The sequence below is a fragment of the Manacus candei genome, unplaced genomic scaffold (genome assembly GCF_025592945.1).
Source record: "Manacus candei isolate 608988 ecotype Guabito, Panama unplaced genomic scaffold, ASM2559294v1 h1tg000002l, whole genome shotgun sequence".
In the NCBI taxonomy this organism is placed as follows: domain Eukaryota; kingdom Metazoa; phylum Chordata; class Aves; order Passeriformes; family Pipridae; genus Manacus; species Manacus candei.
In genome coordinates this window covers 14,218,594-14,235,568 of record NW_026138050.1, presented here as the reverse complement: position 1 = coordinate 14,235,568, position 16,975 = coordinate 14,218,594, and the positions used below count along the sequence as shown (strand labels likewise).

The 16,975-nt window shown below is 59.5% G+C and overlaps 2 protein-coding genes across 6 annotated transcripts in view; both read left to right on the top strand.

Moving 5' to 3' along the window:
- The window catches only part of MGRN1 (mahogunin ring finger 1), a 52,935-nt gene extending 39,779 nt beyond the window's left edge, over window positions 1-13,156 (top strand). Inside the window, exons 9-17 of one of the 3 annotated variants that reach the window (XM_051780944.1) lie at window positions 1,532-1,600; window positions 3,673-3,832; window positions 5,462-5,571; window positions 8,902-9,125; window positions 10,127-10,250; window positions 10,709-10,754; window positions 11,414-11,524; window positions 12,093-12,137; window positions 12,613-13,156. In XM_051780944.1, the coding sequence (XP_051636904.1) occupies window positions 1,532-1,600; window positions 3,673-3,832; window positions 5,462-5,571; window positions 8,902-9,125; window positions 10,127-10,250; window positions 10,709-10,754; window positions 11,414-11,524; window positions 12,093-12,133 (885 nt within the window). In that variant the 3' untranslated portion in view covers window positions 12,134-12,137; window positions 12,613-13,156. Of the gene's footprint in view, window positions 1-1,531; window positions 1,601-3,672; window positions 3,833-5,461; window positions 5,572-6,425; window positions 6,498-8,901; window positions 9,126-10,126; window positions 10,251-10,708; window positions 10,755-11,413; window positions 11,525-12,092; window positions 12,138-12,612 lie in introns of all 3 variants that reach the window. The other 2 variants (XM_051780954.1, XM_051780934.1) reach the window with 2 other exon arrangements.
- Window positions 13,157-13,636: 480 nt separating this feature from the next.
- NUDT16L1 (nudix hydrolase 16 like 1) lies at window positions 13,637-16,563 on the top strand. Of its 3 annotated transcripts, XM_051781470.1 has the most exons (4): window positions 13,640-13,904; window positions 14,337-14,412; window positions 14,491-14,597; window positions 15,569-16,563. In XM_051781470.1, exons 1-4 carry the CDS (start codon window positions 13,680-13,682, stop codon window positions 16,010-16,012), a joined length of 852 nt encoding a protein of 283 aa, XP_051637430.1. In that variant the 5' UTR covers window positions 13,640-13,679; the 3' UTR covers window positions 16,013-16,563. The 3 variants fall into 3 exon arrangements, with proteins under 3 accessions (XP_051637440.1, XP_051637430.1, XP_051637421.1); XM_051781461.1 differs by having other exon boundaries at window positions 13,642-13,904; window positions 14,337-14,597; XM_051781480.1 differs by lacking the exons at window positions 14,337-14,412; window positions 14,491-14,597 and having other exon boundaries at window positions 13,637-13,904.
- The last annotated feature ends 412 nt before the right edge of the window (window positions 16,564-16,975 follow it).

Genomic DNA, 16,975 nt, shown 5'->3' with positions numbered 1-16,975 from the left:
TCACCTTCTGAAGCACTGGAGTCCCGTGGAAAAGCCACTGCTCACTGAGCACCTGGCTTGACTAGAGGAGAGGAGAGAGGCCAGTTACACATGGAAATGCCAGGAGCCCTGGGATTGACAGCTGTTGTAGCACTGGGGCCCTGGGGGCTTGGCTTCACTGCATGTTGTCAGCTGGACATGGAGATGGCAGGAAACTTTGTCCTTCCCCTGCTTGTGACATGTGTCTGTTTGGTACCTGGCAACCCTTTTGCCTGTTGCAAGGTTTTGTGCAGGCAAAGCAACACATCCTGCTCTGGGGAAGCTGCTGTGTAGCACCAGATCACAGAATCCCAGGATTATTTAGGTTGGAAAACACCTCCAAGATCATCAAGTCCAACCTTTGACGAATTAGACCAGAGCACTGAGTGCCATGTCCAGTCATTCCTTGAACACCTCCAAGGATGGCGACTCCACCACTTCCCTGTGCAGCCCCTTCCAGTGTTTAACAACCCTTTCTGTGAAGAAATTCTTCCTGATGTCCAACCTGAGCCTCCACTGCTGTTACAGGTCCCTCTGCAGAGCCTTCCTACCCTCCAGCAGATCAACACTCCCACCCAACTTAGTGTTGTCTGTGAACTTACTGAGGGTAAATAAAGATGTTAAACAGGACTGAATCCTGGGGGTCCATTATCTCTGTGCTTCCTTGTAGAAGCTGCTCCTCACAACTGTGAGAATCTCGTGCTGTACTGGAGGGCTAAGTGGAGAACAGGGGAGAACCCCCAGTGCAGAGGGACTTGACCCATCAGCCCTCCTTGTCTCAGTGCTGTGGTTCAGCTGCCCAGGGGGCTTTGCAGGCAGCTGCCAGTTTGCAGAAGTCGTGGCTTGGGGGAGTGTGTCCCTCTGAGTAACTTCCAGCTGTGCCCAGAGCACTTTCTGCCACCACACCTCCCATTTATAGGTGCCACCAAGGGCCTGGGGATGGCAGTCAGTGACACTGCACTAATGTAGGGCTGTCCGTCCAGTGTTCCTCGTGCTAAGGGAAATGGTTTGTCTGTCCTTAGAAGCTTGACCTTGTGCTCCCAGGGGGTGAACAGGGAGGTGATGTGCCACCACTGGTGTACCAGTAAGGAGCTGTTGGCACAGCCTCTCTCTGCTGAGATTGCAGAAATGGGTGGAAGTTCATCTTGGTTAAGGTTAAGCAGTACTCCCACAGAGGACTGTGGAAGGCTGATTGCCTCTGGATTATTTGAGCTATGGGTGTGTATACTCTGAGACAAGCAGAGTACTTGTTTTTTAGATTATTTTGATAACCCAGCTGGCCACTTTTGTTGCTCCCTACCCACACCAGGCAGGGTGGGCAGCACTTTTTGAGCAAGGAGAGACTCGCTCTCCACTCTCATTCTCTGTCCTTGGTGATGTTTGTTATCTTCCATGTTGCTGTAGGGAAGCTGTGGGTGTAACATGGACATTTTGACACGGGGAGGGAGGGAAGGTGGTCACAGAACAGCAATGACAGAGCAGCTGGCACTCCAACTATTGTCTTCCCCCCTAGGTTGACCGGGTGAGCTACCTGCTTCAGGAGATCTACGGCATCGAGAACAAAAACAACCAGGAGACCAAGGTAAAGATGCTTCCTGAGCTGTGGCTTTCCAGCCTGCACCTTCTGCTTTGGAGCTTAACTATGGGGATTGTCAGGGCAATGTGGAGGTGCTTCCCAGAGTGACTGTCAAGTCTGTGTCGTTCCTGCAGGCACCAAAGAGGACCAGGGATGACAGGTCCTCACTGGTGTAAGGCCTAAACAGTCAGTGGAGTTGTGCTCAGATAATTTTAGGCAGCATGAGGCTCTTGAGGATGTTCCTTGGGGCTGGGATTGCTGGGAGAGAAGGGCCTCAGTGCCCCATGGATGTTTCAGAGCACTGGATTTTAGGGCTTGTAGAAAGCTCTGTGTGTGTGTGTTGCTGCCTCCCTGCATCAAGGCAGTCGTGTCTGGTGTTTGTGCTCTGCTCCCATGGCTCCTTCACATTCTCCTGGTTGGGAGTTCTGCATGTTCCTGCAGTGTTTCAGAAAACTGAGCTCTCTAGGGCTTGCCAGTATCCAGAGAGCAGCCTGCATTCCCCAGCAAGAGGGAGCACAGCATCCCTAAGGGATGTGTATGCAAATGCCGTAACCAGAAACATTCCCATCTTGAGGCAGGAGCTGCTGCTGGATCCCAGCTGCTGGATCCGTGCCTGCTTTGTGCTTCCTTTAGCCTTTTTAGAGCTGCCCTTTGCTGCCACCTGGGCTGTGGAGTGTCCCCACTGCTGGTCTCAGGATCACACAGCTCCAGGGTGTGTAGTCCATGATTTGTAAACAGAGCAGTAGCCACAGAGCAAGACAAGCAGGATTTCCTCTCCAGGCAATGCAGTGTCCTTCCCAGAGTGTCCTGTGCCAACAAGCAGTACCTGGAGAGGCAGGAGGGAGAAGTCTTTTCCAAGATTTTTCTTCCACAGGGTCCATTTAAGAGGATTGAAAGCTTCTTTTTGGGTCCTCCAGGGTCTTGTAATGATTCTCTTGATCCAGCAATCACACATTTGTGGCCCAATCAGACAAGTGGCATGGGACCATTTCGTTCTTCCTGATGTACCCAGCAAACTGTGTGAATGGGGCAGCAAAGAGCCTCCCTCCCTCCCAAAATACCTGAGGGGCAGGTGTGATGGGACAGACAGCCCTGTGCAGGCAGGCAGCAGGCTGGGTGAGGATGTGGCAGCAGCACAGTTGCTGTTTACACCGAGGTTGCCCATGGTGTGGCATGTTCTAGCCCTGGTGACCAAAGGGACCTCGTGAAGTGGGACCAGGTGAAGGTGGAGGTGCCCCATGCTGGGTCATTGTGGTTCTGACACAACTTCTGTGACATGGGTGGGGAGACAGTGGAGTTTTCTGCTGTCAATCTTGTGGTTGGAAAGTGCATTTCTCCTCCCACCAACAGTTAGATCAGTGTCTGTAATCCAGTTTGTGGGGCTCTGAGTGACTGACACACGAGTGTGGTGCATGTTCCTGTTGAATGGGTGCACGCAGGCCTTTTTACCAGGGTAGCTGTGGGCAGGTGAACATCCCAGGCTGGTTCTCCTGAGGCTGCATCAAAGCTTGTGCCAGCACAGGAGCTGGTGAAGGTGCAGAAGAACCACTGACTCCCTCACTTGTTCAGAGCACCTGTGGAAGCTGGGCTGGGCATGGCTGACGTGCCTCCTCCTGTCCAGCCTGGGGGCAGTCTGACCTACTGCCTGTCCAGCTCCTTGTGCGGATGCTCTCAGTGTGGGAAGAAAGGCTGGAGTGCCAAAGAACTCGCTTCCCTGCTGACCCTGGAGCCACCAGGCTGGAAGGCAGGAGCTTGTTCCTGGTACCCTTCAGCTAAGAGGATCCCTTCCCCAAAGGGGCTCTGGGGAAGGACAGCTCTGCCCTGAATTCCCAGTGCAGTGCCCTGGCCTCTGGCCTTCAGGGAGCTCGGAGCAGAGCCCTGGGATGAAGGAGTGTCCAAGCAGGGCTCTGTGGGCTGGAGTTTGCTCTCCTTCAGAAACCCCCACTGAGAGCTGACAAAAGAGGATGCCAGCTCTGCCACAGACTTTTGGGTGGGAAATTTCCCCAGGCTTCAGAGTCCCTTGGCAGTTTGGCATGCCCCTGCCCATTCCCATGCCAACGTTTTCCCTCTCCTTGCAGCCTTCAGACGACGAGAACAGCGACAACAGCAACGAGTGTGTGGTTTGCCTGTCGGACCTGCGGGACACCCTCATCCTGCCCTGCAGACACCTCTGCCTGTGCAACTCCTGCGCTGACACCCTGCGCTACCAGGCCAACAACTGCCCCATCTGCAGGCTCCGTGAGTCCCTGTGTGCCTCGAGACACGGGCACCTCCTCCCTCCCAGGCCCCTCTTAGGGCAGTGCAGGCTGTGAGAGGGAGCATGTTTTACACACCCCACCCCAAGGCTCAGCATCCCACTGCTGCTGCTCCCACCTGGAGATGAGAATGGCTCTTTGCCCGGGGCCTCCCTGGCCACTCGTCCTCTCCCTGGGATGGACCTGAAGGTGAAGGTGCTCTGAGCTGTGCCATGTTGGCAGTTCTTGTGTGGAAAATGGAAAATCCCCCAAAGGAGGGGATGCAGAAGCTTTATCCTGAGGGTATCTGGCCCAGACAGCAGCCAGCCCCACTGGAGGGCTGTCCAAATACTTTCTGTGATTTTTTTTTTCTTCTGATAACTTTGCTTTCACCAGGAGGCAGAGATGAGATAAGTCAAATTGGAGTCCTTTGCTTTGCCAGGAGTTGGGAGGATCTGCTTAACCCTTGCATTGCTCAGTTCCCAAAAGATGGAAAAAATTAAATACCTGTTTCTAAACTCAGTCAGCACTCGCTGAATTCCACATCTTTTCTCAAAAGCACAGAGGCACAGGAATCTCCTGAGAAAATGCCCGTGTTTTTGCTGGAATAGGCAGATCATGTGTTTTACCCCCTGCCTGGTCTCTGATGTATTTGATTGTTTCTAACTGATAATTCTGAGGAAAAGAAAAAAAGAGCCTAAGACAGATGTTTGGCCTGAGAAACTAAGTCTAAACAGTTGAAACATGGCAAAGATGCAGTAACCAAAAGCAAGATCTTACCAGAGGAAGACAGCTTTGGCTATAAGTGGCACAACTTAAAACAGTTACAGCGTTATCTCATCTGCAGGGGAGCAGGTTGTATTTGTACCTCTGTCCTCTGTCTCTAGGCTGATCTTGCAGTGGCTGGGTGCAACAAGAACCAGGGAGATGCCTGGCAAGTCCTCACAGCTGCATCAGAACAGATGTCTGGCTCGTTTGTGTGCGCCCTCGGCACAGAGGAACTAACAATATTAAAGATCTGCCGATAGAAAATGGGGCTGTGGGCAGGGGTGGAGATCAGAGCCGTGGTGGTGGGAGGACCAAGGGATCTCTGTGCTGGAGGCAGGAGTACAGCTCTAACCCCCCAGCTGGGTTTGCAGCCAGCGCTGAGCCTGTCACCACCACAGCCCATGGCAGGCACAGTGCTTCCAGTGCCAGCTGGGCCCCAGGGCTGAGCTTTGTGGGGTCTGAATGAGCCCAGAGTGGTTTTACATGAGCCCCCCACCCATCCTGTAGATTGCAGTGCACTCCCAGGGCCAAGCTCATGTTTTTCTTACTGTGTCATTGGAATGACCCACCCTTAAGGGCAACTTCTCTGGGCTTCTACTTTTGTACAGTATCAGGCCTGAAAGATGTCCATGACTGTGCCTGTTCTCCACAAGGACTCTGTGTGCCCAGACTTTTTCAGCCAGCAGATCTCTTCCCTCTCTAGCTGAATTGACTGGAAGCCCGACCACAGCACTTGGCTTTGGGGTGCTCAGGGTGCACAGGGGAGCTGCCCCGTGCCAACAGTGTGTCTGTGGCAAGGCAGGGAGCTCTGGCATGGCCTGGTCCTGCTGGGCTGTGCAGTCACCTGCCTCGTGTTCCCTCCTAGCCTTCCGTGCCCTGCTGCAGATCCGGGCGGTGAGGAAGAAGCCGGGGGCTCTGTCGCCGGTGTCATTCAGCCCCGTCTTGGCACAGAGTGTTGACCATGACGAGCACTCTGTAAGTACCTTGGGACCCCGGAGACAAAGCCTGGGTGCTGGTCTCGGCCTCAGCAGGCAGCTGGTGGGTGTATCAAGCTTGGCCTGATGGTTGGTGACACTTCCTGGTGTCCCAGGGACCTCGGGAGGTTGGCTCAGACCCTGCACCGAGGGCTTCCTGAGCAGCGCAGCCTTTCTTCTCAACCTGTGAGACTGTGGAGTCCTGGATTAGTGATACAACCAGATTGGAGGAAACAAATCCATAGAAACCTCAGGCTGATAAGATTTCTTGGAGCCTGTCCCAGCAGAAGAGTGGCAGACTCTGGGCATGACAGGGTTGGGGCTGGGAAAACAGGGCAGGGGAGTTACAGTTTGACTTGCCCACACATCTGTGTGGCATCACACCAATGAAGTGCCCTTGGCACTGGGGTTCTCAGAAAGGCCTCTTTTTTGCAGCCTCCCTGAGCACGGGATGGGTAGAGTGGCACTGGTGCCCTCAGGGCCCAGCTGCATGTCCCCAGTGTGGTGAGGGCAGCAGCTCTTTGCCTGAGCAGCGCTGTTGAACAGCTGGCTCTGGTGGGACACATGAGATCAGAGTGAGAAGGAGAACCACATGTAGATCATCTTACAGGCTTTTGTGGGAACAGATGCTGTCACAGGAAAAGGCTGCCCTCTGCAGTGCTTTAGCCCTGCTGCCTTCAGCTGGGGCCGAGGAACAGGGCAGGGTAGAAAGCCGGAGGGTTGCTGTGAGGCAGAGCATGGTGTGTGGAGGAAGCAGGTGCTGTCACCTGCAGCGAGGTAAGGAGATGCTGAGTGTCTCTTCCTGTCACTAACCTCAAGAAACAACTTCTTTAAAACATGGTTTTCTCTTGACAGCGTCCCTTTAAGCCCCTTAAGGTGAGCTCTGTCTCCCTGCCCAGCAGGAAGCCTAGGAGGGGAGTAAGAACAGTAAGTGGCCTCGGGTGCTTGCACTGGGCTCCCACGGGGTCACCTGCACGAGGCAGTCACACACACAGGGCTTGCTGACACGCTGGGTTTGACCTGTGCCCCTGCCTGGGCTATGACACTCCACCTCCTGCCTCCACCGTGGCAGTGAGACACTCACACCCTGCACGGACCATCACTGACCTCCCTGGTTTGCCTGTGGACAACAAGCGAGATGGAAGCAGCTTGTCACAAGGGTCTGACACTGGCTCTCAGGGACTGTCCCCAGGTCCTGAGCCTGGGTGATTTATGGTCCCTGACCAGGATATTTTCACAGTTTCATAGGACTGTGGGCAAACTGCTGTCCCCTTGGCTCACCCAAAAGCTTCCTTGCACTTGTCTCATCCCCTTGGCAGTTTGGTGTGGGCACATCCTGGTGTGGTTTCCAGCCCAGTGCTGGGATTTAGAGGTAGATAAAGAGGCACAGCTGGAGCAGGTCTTGCCTTCAGGAACACTGGCTGCAAGAGGCTGATTTGCTTTTACAGAAACAGGAGGGATGGAGCTTGTCTTGTCTGGGGACTCTTCGAGTTGGTGTGGGATTGAGTAACTGGAACACTGTGCTGGGAACAGCATGAATGGCAACAGTGGGGGACCAGGAGCTGGGAAAGGGAAAGGTGAAGGAGGCCCCAGGTCAGGAAGGTTCTGTTTGTGCCCTCTGTGTACTCCCATAAGATACAGCTATGGCTGTTGTTGATATCAAGGTTTTCTTTTGCTCAAGCCAGCCTAGATGCTCGGTGTTACGAGGAACGTGGCTTGGTGGGCTTGTCAGGTCTGGAGAAAACCAGGCAGGGTTCAGGTAATGAGGCTCTTGCAATTTTGGCACGACCTGGCTCTCTGCAAGCCTCCTCCAGTGTCCAGCAGTGCTCCTGGGTGGTGTAAGTGTCCCAGAAGAGAGCAGTGTCTCTTAGGGTTGTTTGAAAGCTCAGTAACTTGCAGTGAGGGTGTCGTAGCCATTGGCTGAGAAATCCTCCAGCCTCTGAGTTGTGCCATGGAACCTGAGCTTTCACCACAACAACCCAAAATGAGCAGCCTTTGAACCTGCAGGCTCCAGTCTGCACAGGCAGGAGAAAAAGTCCCAAACATGAGCCAGGGGAGTTTGTCTCTGTGACTTTTCTGTCGACAAAATAGCACCTCTGAACTGCTGTCTGGAGATGAAAGGTCTTTTGGAGGTGGCTTTTGGCCCCACCACCTACAGCTGGCAGCAGCTGGGAGCCGATCCCTTGTTCAGCTGAGCTGAGCTGGTTCTCTTCAAACCAGCACAGGACCAATACTGAGGTGAGGGTCAATGATTGACCCTTCCCATCAGACCTAATTCCTCCTGTGACCACAGGTGAGTCAGTTCAGCACTGAACCCACACCAGATTAGTGGCTGTGATGGAACAGGCTGCTGGGGAGGCTCCTCTGCTGCTGTGTGACAGGGACATCAGGCTTTCACAGGAGTTCGTGGCCAGGCTTAGCAGCAATGTGCCATCTTAGGCACAACTTAGAACCACTTCCCTGAGGATACAGGGCTGGAACAGCTCAGTTTAATGCAGTCTGGACTGCTGCAGTGTTGTCTCTTTGTTTGCATCAAGCTGGGCTGATCTCTTTATGGCCTCCTGGGTTGCAGCATAAACCCCATTTGTCCCTGAGTCCACAGGATCTTTATGATCAGGAGGGTTTTTAACCAGTGTTGGTTTAATGGCTTTGCAAGGGTTCCTTTGACTGGCAGCTTCATGAGTTACAGGGAGAATGGGAATTGGTGTGGCTTTCCCTCCTCCCTTATGGGTTCAGTGGTTCTGTGATCCCTTTCCTGCCCTTTAGCAGAGGTGACTGTGCAGGGAGCCACCATAAGCAGCTGGGAGGACATGGGAGAAGTGGAAGTGGTGTAGGGTCTGAGAACCATCAGCTGGTGGTGCACATGTTCCCTCCTTCAACTCTGTCTTGGTGACACTGGTGCTGCATGTTCCTTGCTCCTGGAGGCACAAGTGAAGTGTTCATTGAGCTGGAAGAGTCTCTGAACCATTGGAGGAACTTCTGGGAGAAAAAATCCAAACGTATTTTATAGCAGCTTTTCGGAAACCCACTTTCTCACTCTCCTTGCCCAGCTCTTGAAAGTACATCAGAGAGCTGCCCAGCCACCATCCAGCTCACTGGGATGCCCAGTCTCTGGGCAGCCTCTGAAAACTTGCCTGGAGCATCATCAGCCTTACAGCCCTGAGGGAATGAGTGGCTGTTGCAGGGGAAGGAGCTGAGGTGCTGTGGAGAGGTGGCTGTGGGGATGGGCTGCCTGGCAGGGCAGGGCTGGGTGGCAGCAGGGCCTCCCTTTTCCAGGGGGGTTCCCGCCTGGTGATGTTTTCCCAACGTCCCCTCTCTCTCTTGCCCGCAGAGCTCTGACAACATCCCTCCCGGCTATGAGCCCATTTCCTTGCTGGAAGCGCTGAATGGGCTCCGCTCCGTTTCCCCCTCCATCCCCTCTGCTCCTCTGTACGATGAGATCAGCTACTCCGGGGTGGTGGATGGGATCCCTCCCGCCAGCCGCCCGCTCGTGGGCATGGACAGAGCCCTGGAGAGCGGCCACCAGAAGGGCAAGCGCAGCAAGTCTCCAGACAGGTCAGCATGGGGACAAGGGGCACTCCTGCAAGCCCTGAGGGCTTGTGGCCACATACACTTCGAGCCAGGAGAGGGCTCTGGCTGGTCCCCTCGCTGCTGACTCGGGATTTTAGGAGGCCAGCAGGTACTCGTGCCAGAGAGAGAACTGGGACATCATCCCTCTGTTCAGCTTGGGGTTACAGCTTGTGTCTCCTAAAGGCTGGCTGTGCCACCAAAAGAAATAGTATTTTTAGCAAGGAGAATTTAATCTTAGAATCATGGAGTGGTTTGGGCTGGAAGTGGTCTTAAAGTTCATCTCATTTCACCCCCCTGCCATGGGCAGGGACACCTTCCACTGTCCCAGGTTGCTCCAAGCCCTGTCCAACCCGGCCTTGGACACTTCCAGGGCTGGGGCAGCCACAGCTTCTCTGGGCAGCCTGTGCCAGGGCCTCACCACTCTCACAAGGAAGACTTTGGATGGAAATGTCTCCTTCCCAATGCACTTAGTCCCTCAATTTGCATTTGACATCCAAACTTTGTTGGATTTCAGCTTTCCATGGAGCTCCACAGGGGCAAAAGAATGGGGAGAGAAGTGACCTGAATTCAGAGCACAAAGAGCTCAGTTGAGATCCTGTAGTTGTCTGAAGGCTCCTATTTTTGCTTTGGGATGGAGGGTGTAGGTGAGGATGCAGGGCTGTAGAGATAGGATCAGCCTGGGTTTGTTCCTGGCACTCCTCCCTGTGCTCCAGCCCAGTTTTCCCCTGGGAAGGGAGTCCAGAAGGTGTGAGGAGCAGTGTGGGACCTGAGCCTCATGCAAAGGCAGGTTTGTCCAGGCTGTGTTGCTGTGCCAAAGCTCGGCACTCTTTGGCTCTGTCCTGCTGTGCTGCCGCTCCCCATGGAGCCAATACAGGAGGCCTTGGTGAATTCAGGGAGCTCCTGCTTGTGGGCTTGTGCTGCCCCAGATCCTCCAGGAGCTGTGGTGCTGGTGGCTCCCTGCAAATGGAGTTTCTCTTGCCACACAGCACACTACGGTCCCCCTCGTCCCCAATCCACGAGGAGGACGAGGAGAAGCTCTCCGAGGACTCCGACTCGCAGCCGGCGCTGAGCGGGGGTGAGCTGGTCCTGAGGGAGACCAGCTCTCCAGAGGTGAGTGTGTGCTCTGCTGGGGAGCTGCCCTGAGCCAGAGCTCTTCTGGGGGGGCTTCTGGGACAGGGGAGGTGTCTCGTGAAGGGCCATTGCTCAGAGCCTTGGCTGCTTTATTTACCCCTGGGGCTCCATGGGGAAGGATGTAGCCACTCCCTGTGCCCCTGACCCCTCTTTGGGAGCAGAGGCATTGGATAACCACTCCTTTGGAGCCATGTCAGAGCTTACCTTCCCCAGTGTCCTGAGCAGTGTTTGGGGCAGGGATGGGAGCTGGACCTTGCTGGGATGTAAAACCCCTCCATCCCAGCCCATGGTGCCACAGCACTGGGGGGTGGCCCCTTGGTCCTGCCCTGGAACAAGTCCTGGCCCCAAGTGCAGCTCCCTGGAGAAAGCCAGAGCAGGAGAATGGCACAGCAAAGGCCTCCAGCTGCAGAAATAACCTGTGCTGTCCCTCCTTACAGAGTGTGGCAGGGGAAGAGATGGAGGAGGCCTCACCTGTGCAGCAGGGTAGGTGTGAACCTGACTGGGGTGCAGCCAGACCTTGGCTTGGTGTCCAGTGCTGTTGTGGTGGGATGGGGACAATTAGGGAATGAACAGAAACATCCAGTCCCCAAAGTCCATCTCTGAGCCTCTGTGCTTCACCAGGGAAAGGTGCCAGGGTCTCTTCTGGGAAGTGGGGGAAGAAAATCCACAGATCTCCCTGGTTTATTTGCCAAGCATTTCACCTTGCTCTAAGCTCTACACAAGTAGAGCTTTTCATGCCATGGGCTGTTTCCTTGCCCCATCGGGGTCCTGGTGAGAGCACAGTCACAGTACTGGGCACGCAGGATGTGCCCCATGTCTTTGGGATGGATCTCTAGTGCTCAGCCAGCACCCAGAGGGCACAGGGACGGGGTGAGAGAGGTGATGGGCACGTTTTGGGCCATGAGCCTGTGAAGAGGTGGCCCTTTGGCACTGTGACCTGGGCCAGTCTGAATGGCTCTCCTGGGACCTCTATGGGGCTGGGGGAGCCAGGGAGCTTCCTCATGTGGAAGATCTCCACCTGTGCCGGCCAGGAGACCCCCCAGGGCTGGGCTGGGGGCTGAGGGGCAGTGCTGGGGACTGAGCTGGGGGCTGAGGGGCTGAGCTGGGGGCTGAGGGGCTGTACTGTGGCTGGTTAACCGCAGGTGGTGGCCGCCCGCCCTCGGTGGAGGACGTGCTGCAGGACGGCGGCTGCGGCGAGAGCCGGAGCCTGACACGGTCCGAGAGCGACCCCCCTGTGGACGTGTTCCTGCCAGGTAACGGCCGTGCCTTTGGGGCTGGAGCTGCGGGGCTGTGCCCGTGGCTCCAGGGCCTGGGGGGGTTGGAGAGTGTGTTCCTGCCCACGGGCAGCTCCAGCTGCAGCCTTGAGATGGGGCAGGAAAGAGCTGCCCGGAGCACGGGCTGCTGCTCCCTCCCCCTGGGCAGAGCTGTGGGCGAGGGGGGGTAACACAGAGGTAACTTGCCCCGCCTTCTCTCTCCTCCTCCCTCACCCTTGTGTCTCTGTCCTTCCCCTCCTTCCTCCTCTCTGGGCTGCAGCCACTCCATGGCAGTTTTGTGTGACAGAGGCCTCCTGTGTGCTCCCAAATGTGCTCCTGCTTTTGGGCAAGGGAGGGGAAGCATCTGGGCCAGTTCCTGGGGGGTAGGACAGTGTCGTCCCGGCGGGGAGGGGCCCCGTGTGCCGGGGGGGGGGGTCCTGGGCTGTCCTCACCTCTGACTGTTGTCGTTGCAGCCTGTTCTCTTCTGTAGAGTCGCAGTCTGTTCTGAGTTACCTCTCTAATGTCTCCTTCCCTCTCTGTCTGCCTTCCTCCCTCCTGTCTTGGGCAGCACTGGGTCCTGATTCCTGCTCTGTTGGTATAGAGGAGTAAGCTGGTAGGTCTTCTCATTCTTCTTTACTGTTGTGAGGGGCAGCAGGAGCCCTCCTGGGAATGTGGAATGGGGCTGGTCCTGGCCATGGAGCAGGGAAGGAAGGGGCTACAAACCAGCCAGGCTCTGTCCTGGGTCCATTCCCATGCCTGGCACCAGCATCCCTGCTGTCCCTGCGTGCCAGGACCCCAGGCAGGGCAGCAGAAACCCCTGCCCTTCCCACTGGCTTCTGCTGCCTCGTGGGCACCGTGAACACCCTGCTGGTGTCTCCAGGCTGGTGACAGAGGGTGTGTTGTCCCCTTAGTGCCCTGTGTCCCACCCCTGATGCTGAACCTGCATCGGAGGAGATGGAGCACTTGGCTCCAGCCCTGTCTCCCTTGGCCAGCCCAGGGCAGGAGGGTTTGGCCGATCCCCCTGCCAGGCCCTTCCTCTGCCCCCAGGGCTCCCGTTTCCGAGGCTGAACCCCCTTCTCCTCTCCCAGGTTCATCCGACTACACCAAGACGCTCCCCGTCCGCGGCACCGGCAGCCCTACGCAGCCCCTTCTCTTCGAGCAGACCCATCTGCACCTGGAGGACGAGCAGAGCCTCCCGTGAGCGGGGCCGGGCCCTGCCGGAGCCCCCCGGCCCTGCCCGCGCCCCTCCGGACACGGTCCCGGCACAGCCCGTGCATGTTCCCTGGCGGTGGGTCGGGGCTGGGCCGTGTTTCCCGTGGGGGGTGTCCGTGGGGCCGGGCGGGGGTTTGGGTTCCGATGGGCAGATGAAGGACGGACACTACCGATGTATATTTTGTACACACCGAGCACAGCCCTTTGCTGTCACTGCCCCTGTACAGAGCCGTGGCCTCCCCGCCGTGCCGGGCCGCGGGGCTCCGCGGGGAGGGGGTTCCGCGGGGGTCACCCCGGCCCGTCCCACAGAGCCCGGCGCTGCCCACGCCGTGTGCCTTGTTCTGCTTCTGCGGGGGGGCCCGGGGCGCGTCCCCCCCACCTCCCCGTCTATGTTTGTAGGAATAAACACGTGGAGCAGCCCCGCCAGAGTCCGAGTGCACCGGGGGGACAGGGAGGGGACAGGGGTGGGGACCCGGGGGGACTGGGGGGCTCAGGGGAGGACCGGGAGGGAGGGGGGGCTGCGGAGGCGGGGCCAAGGACCGAGGGGCGGGGCCAGTGGTTGAGGGGGCGGGACGGAGAGCAGCAGGGCGGGACCTTTGCGCTGAGGGGCGTGTCCATGTCTTGGGGCGGGGCCAAAGCGCTGTGGGCGGGGTCCTCCGTTCCGTCCCCCGCCACCTTCCCGTCGTGCCCTTCGCCGCCCCGTCCCGTCCCCCCCGCTCTGGGCTGCGATTGGCTCTCTGTGGCCCTCGGCGCGCGCAGCCCGGTGCCTGCGCGCCGCCCGCCCCGCCCCGGGCGCGCGCGGCGATTGGCGGGCCCCGCCGGGCGCCCATTGGCCCTGCGGCGCGCGGCGCGGCGCCATTGGCCGCGCGCGAGCGGCGGTCCCGCCCCCCGCGGTGCCGTGGGCGCAGCGCGTGCGCGGAGCGGGTGGCGGTGGCGCGAGGCGATGGCGGCCGTGGGGACGATGGCGGCCATGGGCCCCCTGCCCGCCATGGGCGCGCTGCCGCCGCTGCCCACGCTCGGCGTGCCCGGCGTGCCCGAGCTCAAGCCGCTCACGCGCTACGAGGCCATGCGGCTCGGACCCGGCTGGAGCCACTCGTGCCACGCGATGCTGTACGCGCCCAACCCGGGCATGCTCTTCGGCCGCATCCCGCTGCGCTACGCTGTGCTGGTGAGGGCCGGGCGGGGCCGCGCCGGGAGCGGGAGCGGGGTCGGGAGCGGGAGCGGAGCCGGGGCCGGGGCCGGGTCTGGGGCGGGGCGGGGCGGGGCGGGAGGGCGTCGGGGCGGACGGGGCTGGGCCGGGCCGCGGGTGCGGGGGCGGTGGGTGAGGGGGCGGCTCCGCGGGAGATCCGAGCAGGGCGGTAGCGTCAGGCTGGGCCTGGGCCCAGGGGGAACCCCCGGGCCCGCGGGCGGTGCGGAGAGCCCCGGCGGCCGGGCCGGCGTCGCTGAGCGGTCCTGGATGCGCCGGAGCTGGAAGGGCCGCGCCGGAGCGGCCGCGGTGCCCCCTGCGCTCCTCCGGCTCCTCCGGAGGCTCCGTGGCCCCTCCTCGCCCCCCGGCGGGGGCCCCGCCGTGCCCCATTAACACCCTGCGCCTCTATTGCAGATGCAGATGCGGTTTGACGGACTGCTGGGCTTTCCCGGGGGGTTCGTGGATCGCCGTTACTGGTCCCTGGAGGACGGTCTGAATCGGGTGCTGGGCTTGGGTTTGGGCTGTGTGCGCCTGACGGAAGCTGACTATCTGTGCTCGCACCTGACAGAGGGGCCACACCGCGTGGTCGCACACTTCTACGCCAGGCAGCTCACCCTGGAGGAGCTGCACACCATCGAGATCAGCGCGGTGCATTCCCGAGACCACGGGATGGAGGTGGGACACCCGGGAGGGGTGTGCGAGCTCTCACTTAGCCCAGGGAAGGCGCCGCTTCCTCCTGGGTCTGCCGGGCGGCCCTGGCCAGCCCGGCCGGGGAATGCACCGCAGGTAGAGCTGCCGGCGGCAGGTGCCAGCACCGCCCGAGGCATCGGCGATAGGAGCCGGCTGGGGTCGCGCCGCGGGCTCCAGAGCACAGGGAGCTCCGGCTCCAGCCTTTCCTGGCGTCTGCCCGCGCAGGGATGAGCCCGTGTAACCCTCGGCCAAGGGATGTGGCCGAGGGCCGTTTGCAGCTGGGGGGGATCCCCCCCCCGCCCTGGGCTGAGTGCCCTGGACCGGACCGTGACCGCGGTGTGGTGATGTCGCTGTGACCCGCGTCCTCCCCGGCCTGCATGGGGGTCGTGCGGGGGCACCTTCCTCCTCCTGCTCCTCCTCCTCCTCCTCTTCCCGGGCAGCTGAATGTGGCTGAAGCCCCGGGGCATTGTGAGAGAGACCCAGGGCCTCCCCCTGCGCCCTCCGGGCGCTCGGTGGGTGTCGGCAGCCGCGTGAGCAGAGACAGTGGGCGCTGGGTTGTGGCCTGGGTGAGAGGGACATGGGGGCAGCTGTGGTGTCCCCACAGGGGGAAGGGGCTGGAGGGGGAAGAGACACTCCCCATAGTGGCCTGGGGCAGCGGGATCCCCCCCAAAGGGGCAGGATGGGGGAACAGAGCCAGGGCTGGGACGGGGGGCTGGGCAGGGAGAGCAGGGGCCTGGCTGGGGGAGCTCGGGAAGGGGCAACACTGGGGCTGAGCTGGGCTGAGGGCAGGGAAGGGCAGGGGCCAGTGTGGAGGGAAGGCAGGACCTGGTAGCAGGGCAGGGTGGGCCTGGGCTGTGGGCTGGCGGGCACTGGGTGAGGGTGTGGGGACAGGGGGGTGTGGAGAGGGGGGCTGGTGCTGCCGTGGCCCTGCTGAGCTGTGCCCTGTGCATTTGCAGGTGATGGGCATGGTCCGGGTCCCCCTCTACACCCAGAAGGACCGCATGGGCGGGCTGCCCAACTTCCTGGCCAACTCCTTCGTCGGAACTGCCAAGTTCCAGCTGCTGTTCGCCCTGAAGATCCTGAACATGGTGCCGGAGGAGAAGCTGGCCGAGGCAGTGGCCGCCACGCAGAAGCCGAAGAAGGCGGCCATCGACCACGCGGGAGGGGCAGCGGGACACCTGCACGGCCACAAGGCGGGCAACGAGCTGGGCAAAGCGGGCAACGAGCTGGCGGAGCGGGCAGAGCACCCGGGCATGGCGCAGGCGGGGGCCGAGCAGCTGGCAGGGCTGGAGGGCCAGGCCCTGGCGGAGCAGCTGGCGGGGGCCGAGGCGCTGGAGCAGCCTGCGGGGCTGGGGGCCGACGCGGTGGCAGAGCAGCCGTTGGCTGAGGCGATGGAGTGACCCCACTGTGTGCGCGCTCCAGTAAAAGTGGGTGAGCCAAGAGACTTCTTCCTTTCCGACCTGGGGCTGCAGTGGCTGCCCACGCGACCCCACTGCCCAGCCGGGAGGGTCTGGGTTTGTCTGAAGCAGGGAAAAGCGATTTATTTTTATGGCCATTAAACTCTTAGCGAGCTTCCCAGATCAACCTGCACAGCCCCTGCAGAGAGTTCATGTGCTTACGTGAGGGCGCCAGAGCCTTAGAATTATGCTTTGATTTCAGGGACACACTGCTGCTGTCAGGTCCCCCTTCCATTTTTAAGAAACAAAACATACGAATTTTTTAAATGCCCCGTGTTGACTTGGCTGTGTTGGCAATGGGCACAGCTGAGGGACGGGGCTGCTGGTCAAGCACATCTGCCCATGTCAGCGACCAGGCCCCTGCTTGGGGTGCTGGTGCAACAGGGCAGCTGTGCCATGAATTCCCTCTGGGGCGTTAGGGGTGCTCATGTGGGGCCCTACCTGGAGATCTGTGGGAGCAGAAAAGTGGAATAAATGGCTTTGCTGAAAGTTTAGCAGTTGGGACTGTTCTTGAAGGTTGAGGCTGAGCCTGCAGGACCCAGAGCTGGGGGAAGGTAGGGCTGGGAGGGAACAGCACCAGTCAGCTCCTGCTGCCACAGGGGTTTGTTCTCTGGACTGTGCCAGGGCCAGAGGTGAAGGATGGGGCCAGAGGCAAAGGACAAGGACAAGGCTGCTGGTGGCAGCCCCTTGGGGCAGGGGGGCTGTGGGGTGGCTCAGGTGCTGCCCTGCTGCAGCTGTTGAGGTTTTGGGTTAGTCCAGACTGGCTCATGCACCCCAGGGCTCCAGGCAGATGCTGAATCACCTCGTGGGCACTGGCTGTGCCTGAGGGGCCTTTGTCCTGGCTGAAATGTGAGGCAGCCAGCAAGGAGCCCCAGTCCCTGTGGGGCTCAGGAAAACCCTCCACCC

Coding starts and splice junctions, on each gene's coding strand:
- NUDT16L1 (XM_051781461.1), top strand. CDS start 13,680: ATGGCGGCCGTGGGGACGATGGCGGCCATGGGCCCCCTGCCCGCCATG. Junction 13,905..14,336: donor CGCTGCGCTACGCTGTGCTG/GTGAGGGCCGGG, acceptor CCTCTATTGCAG/ATGCAGATGCGGTTTGACGG. Junction 14,598..15,568: donor CCCGAGACCACGGGATGGAG/GTGGGACACCCG, acceptor GTGCATTTGCAG/GTGATGGGCATGGTCCGGGT.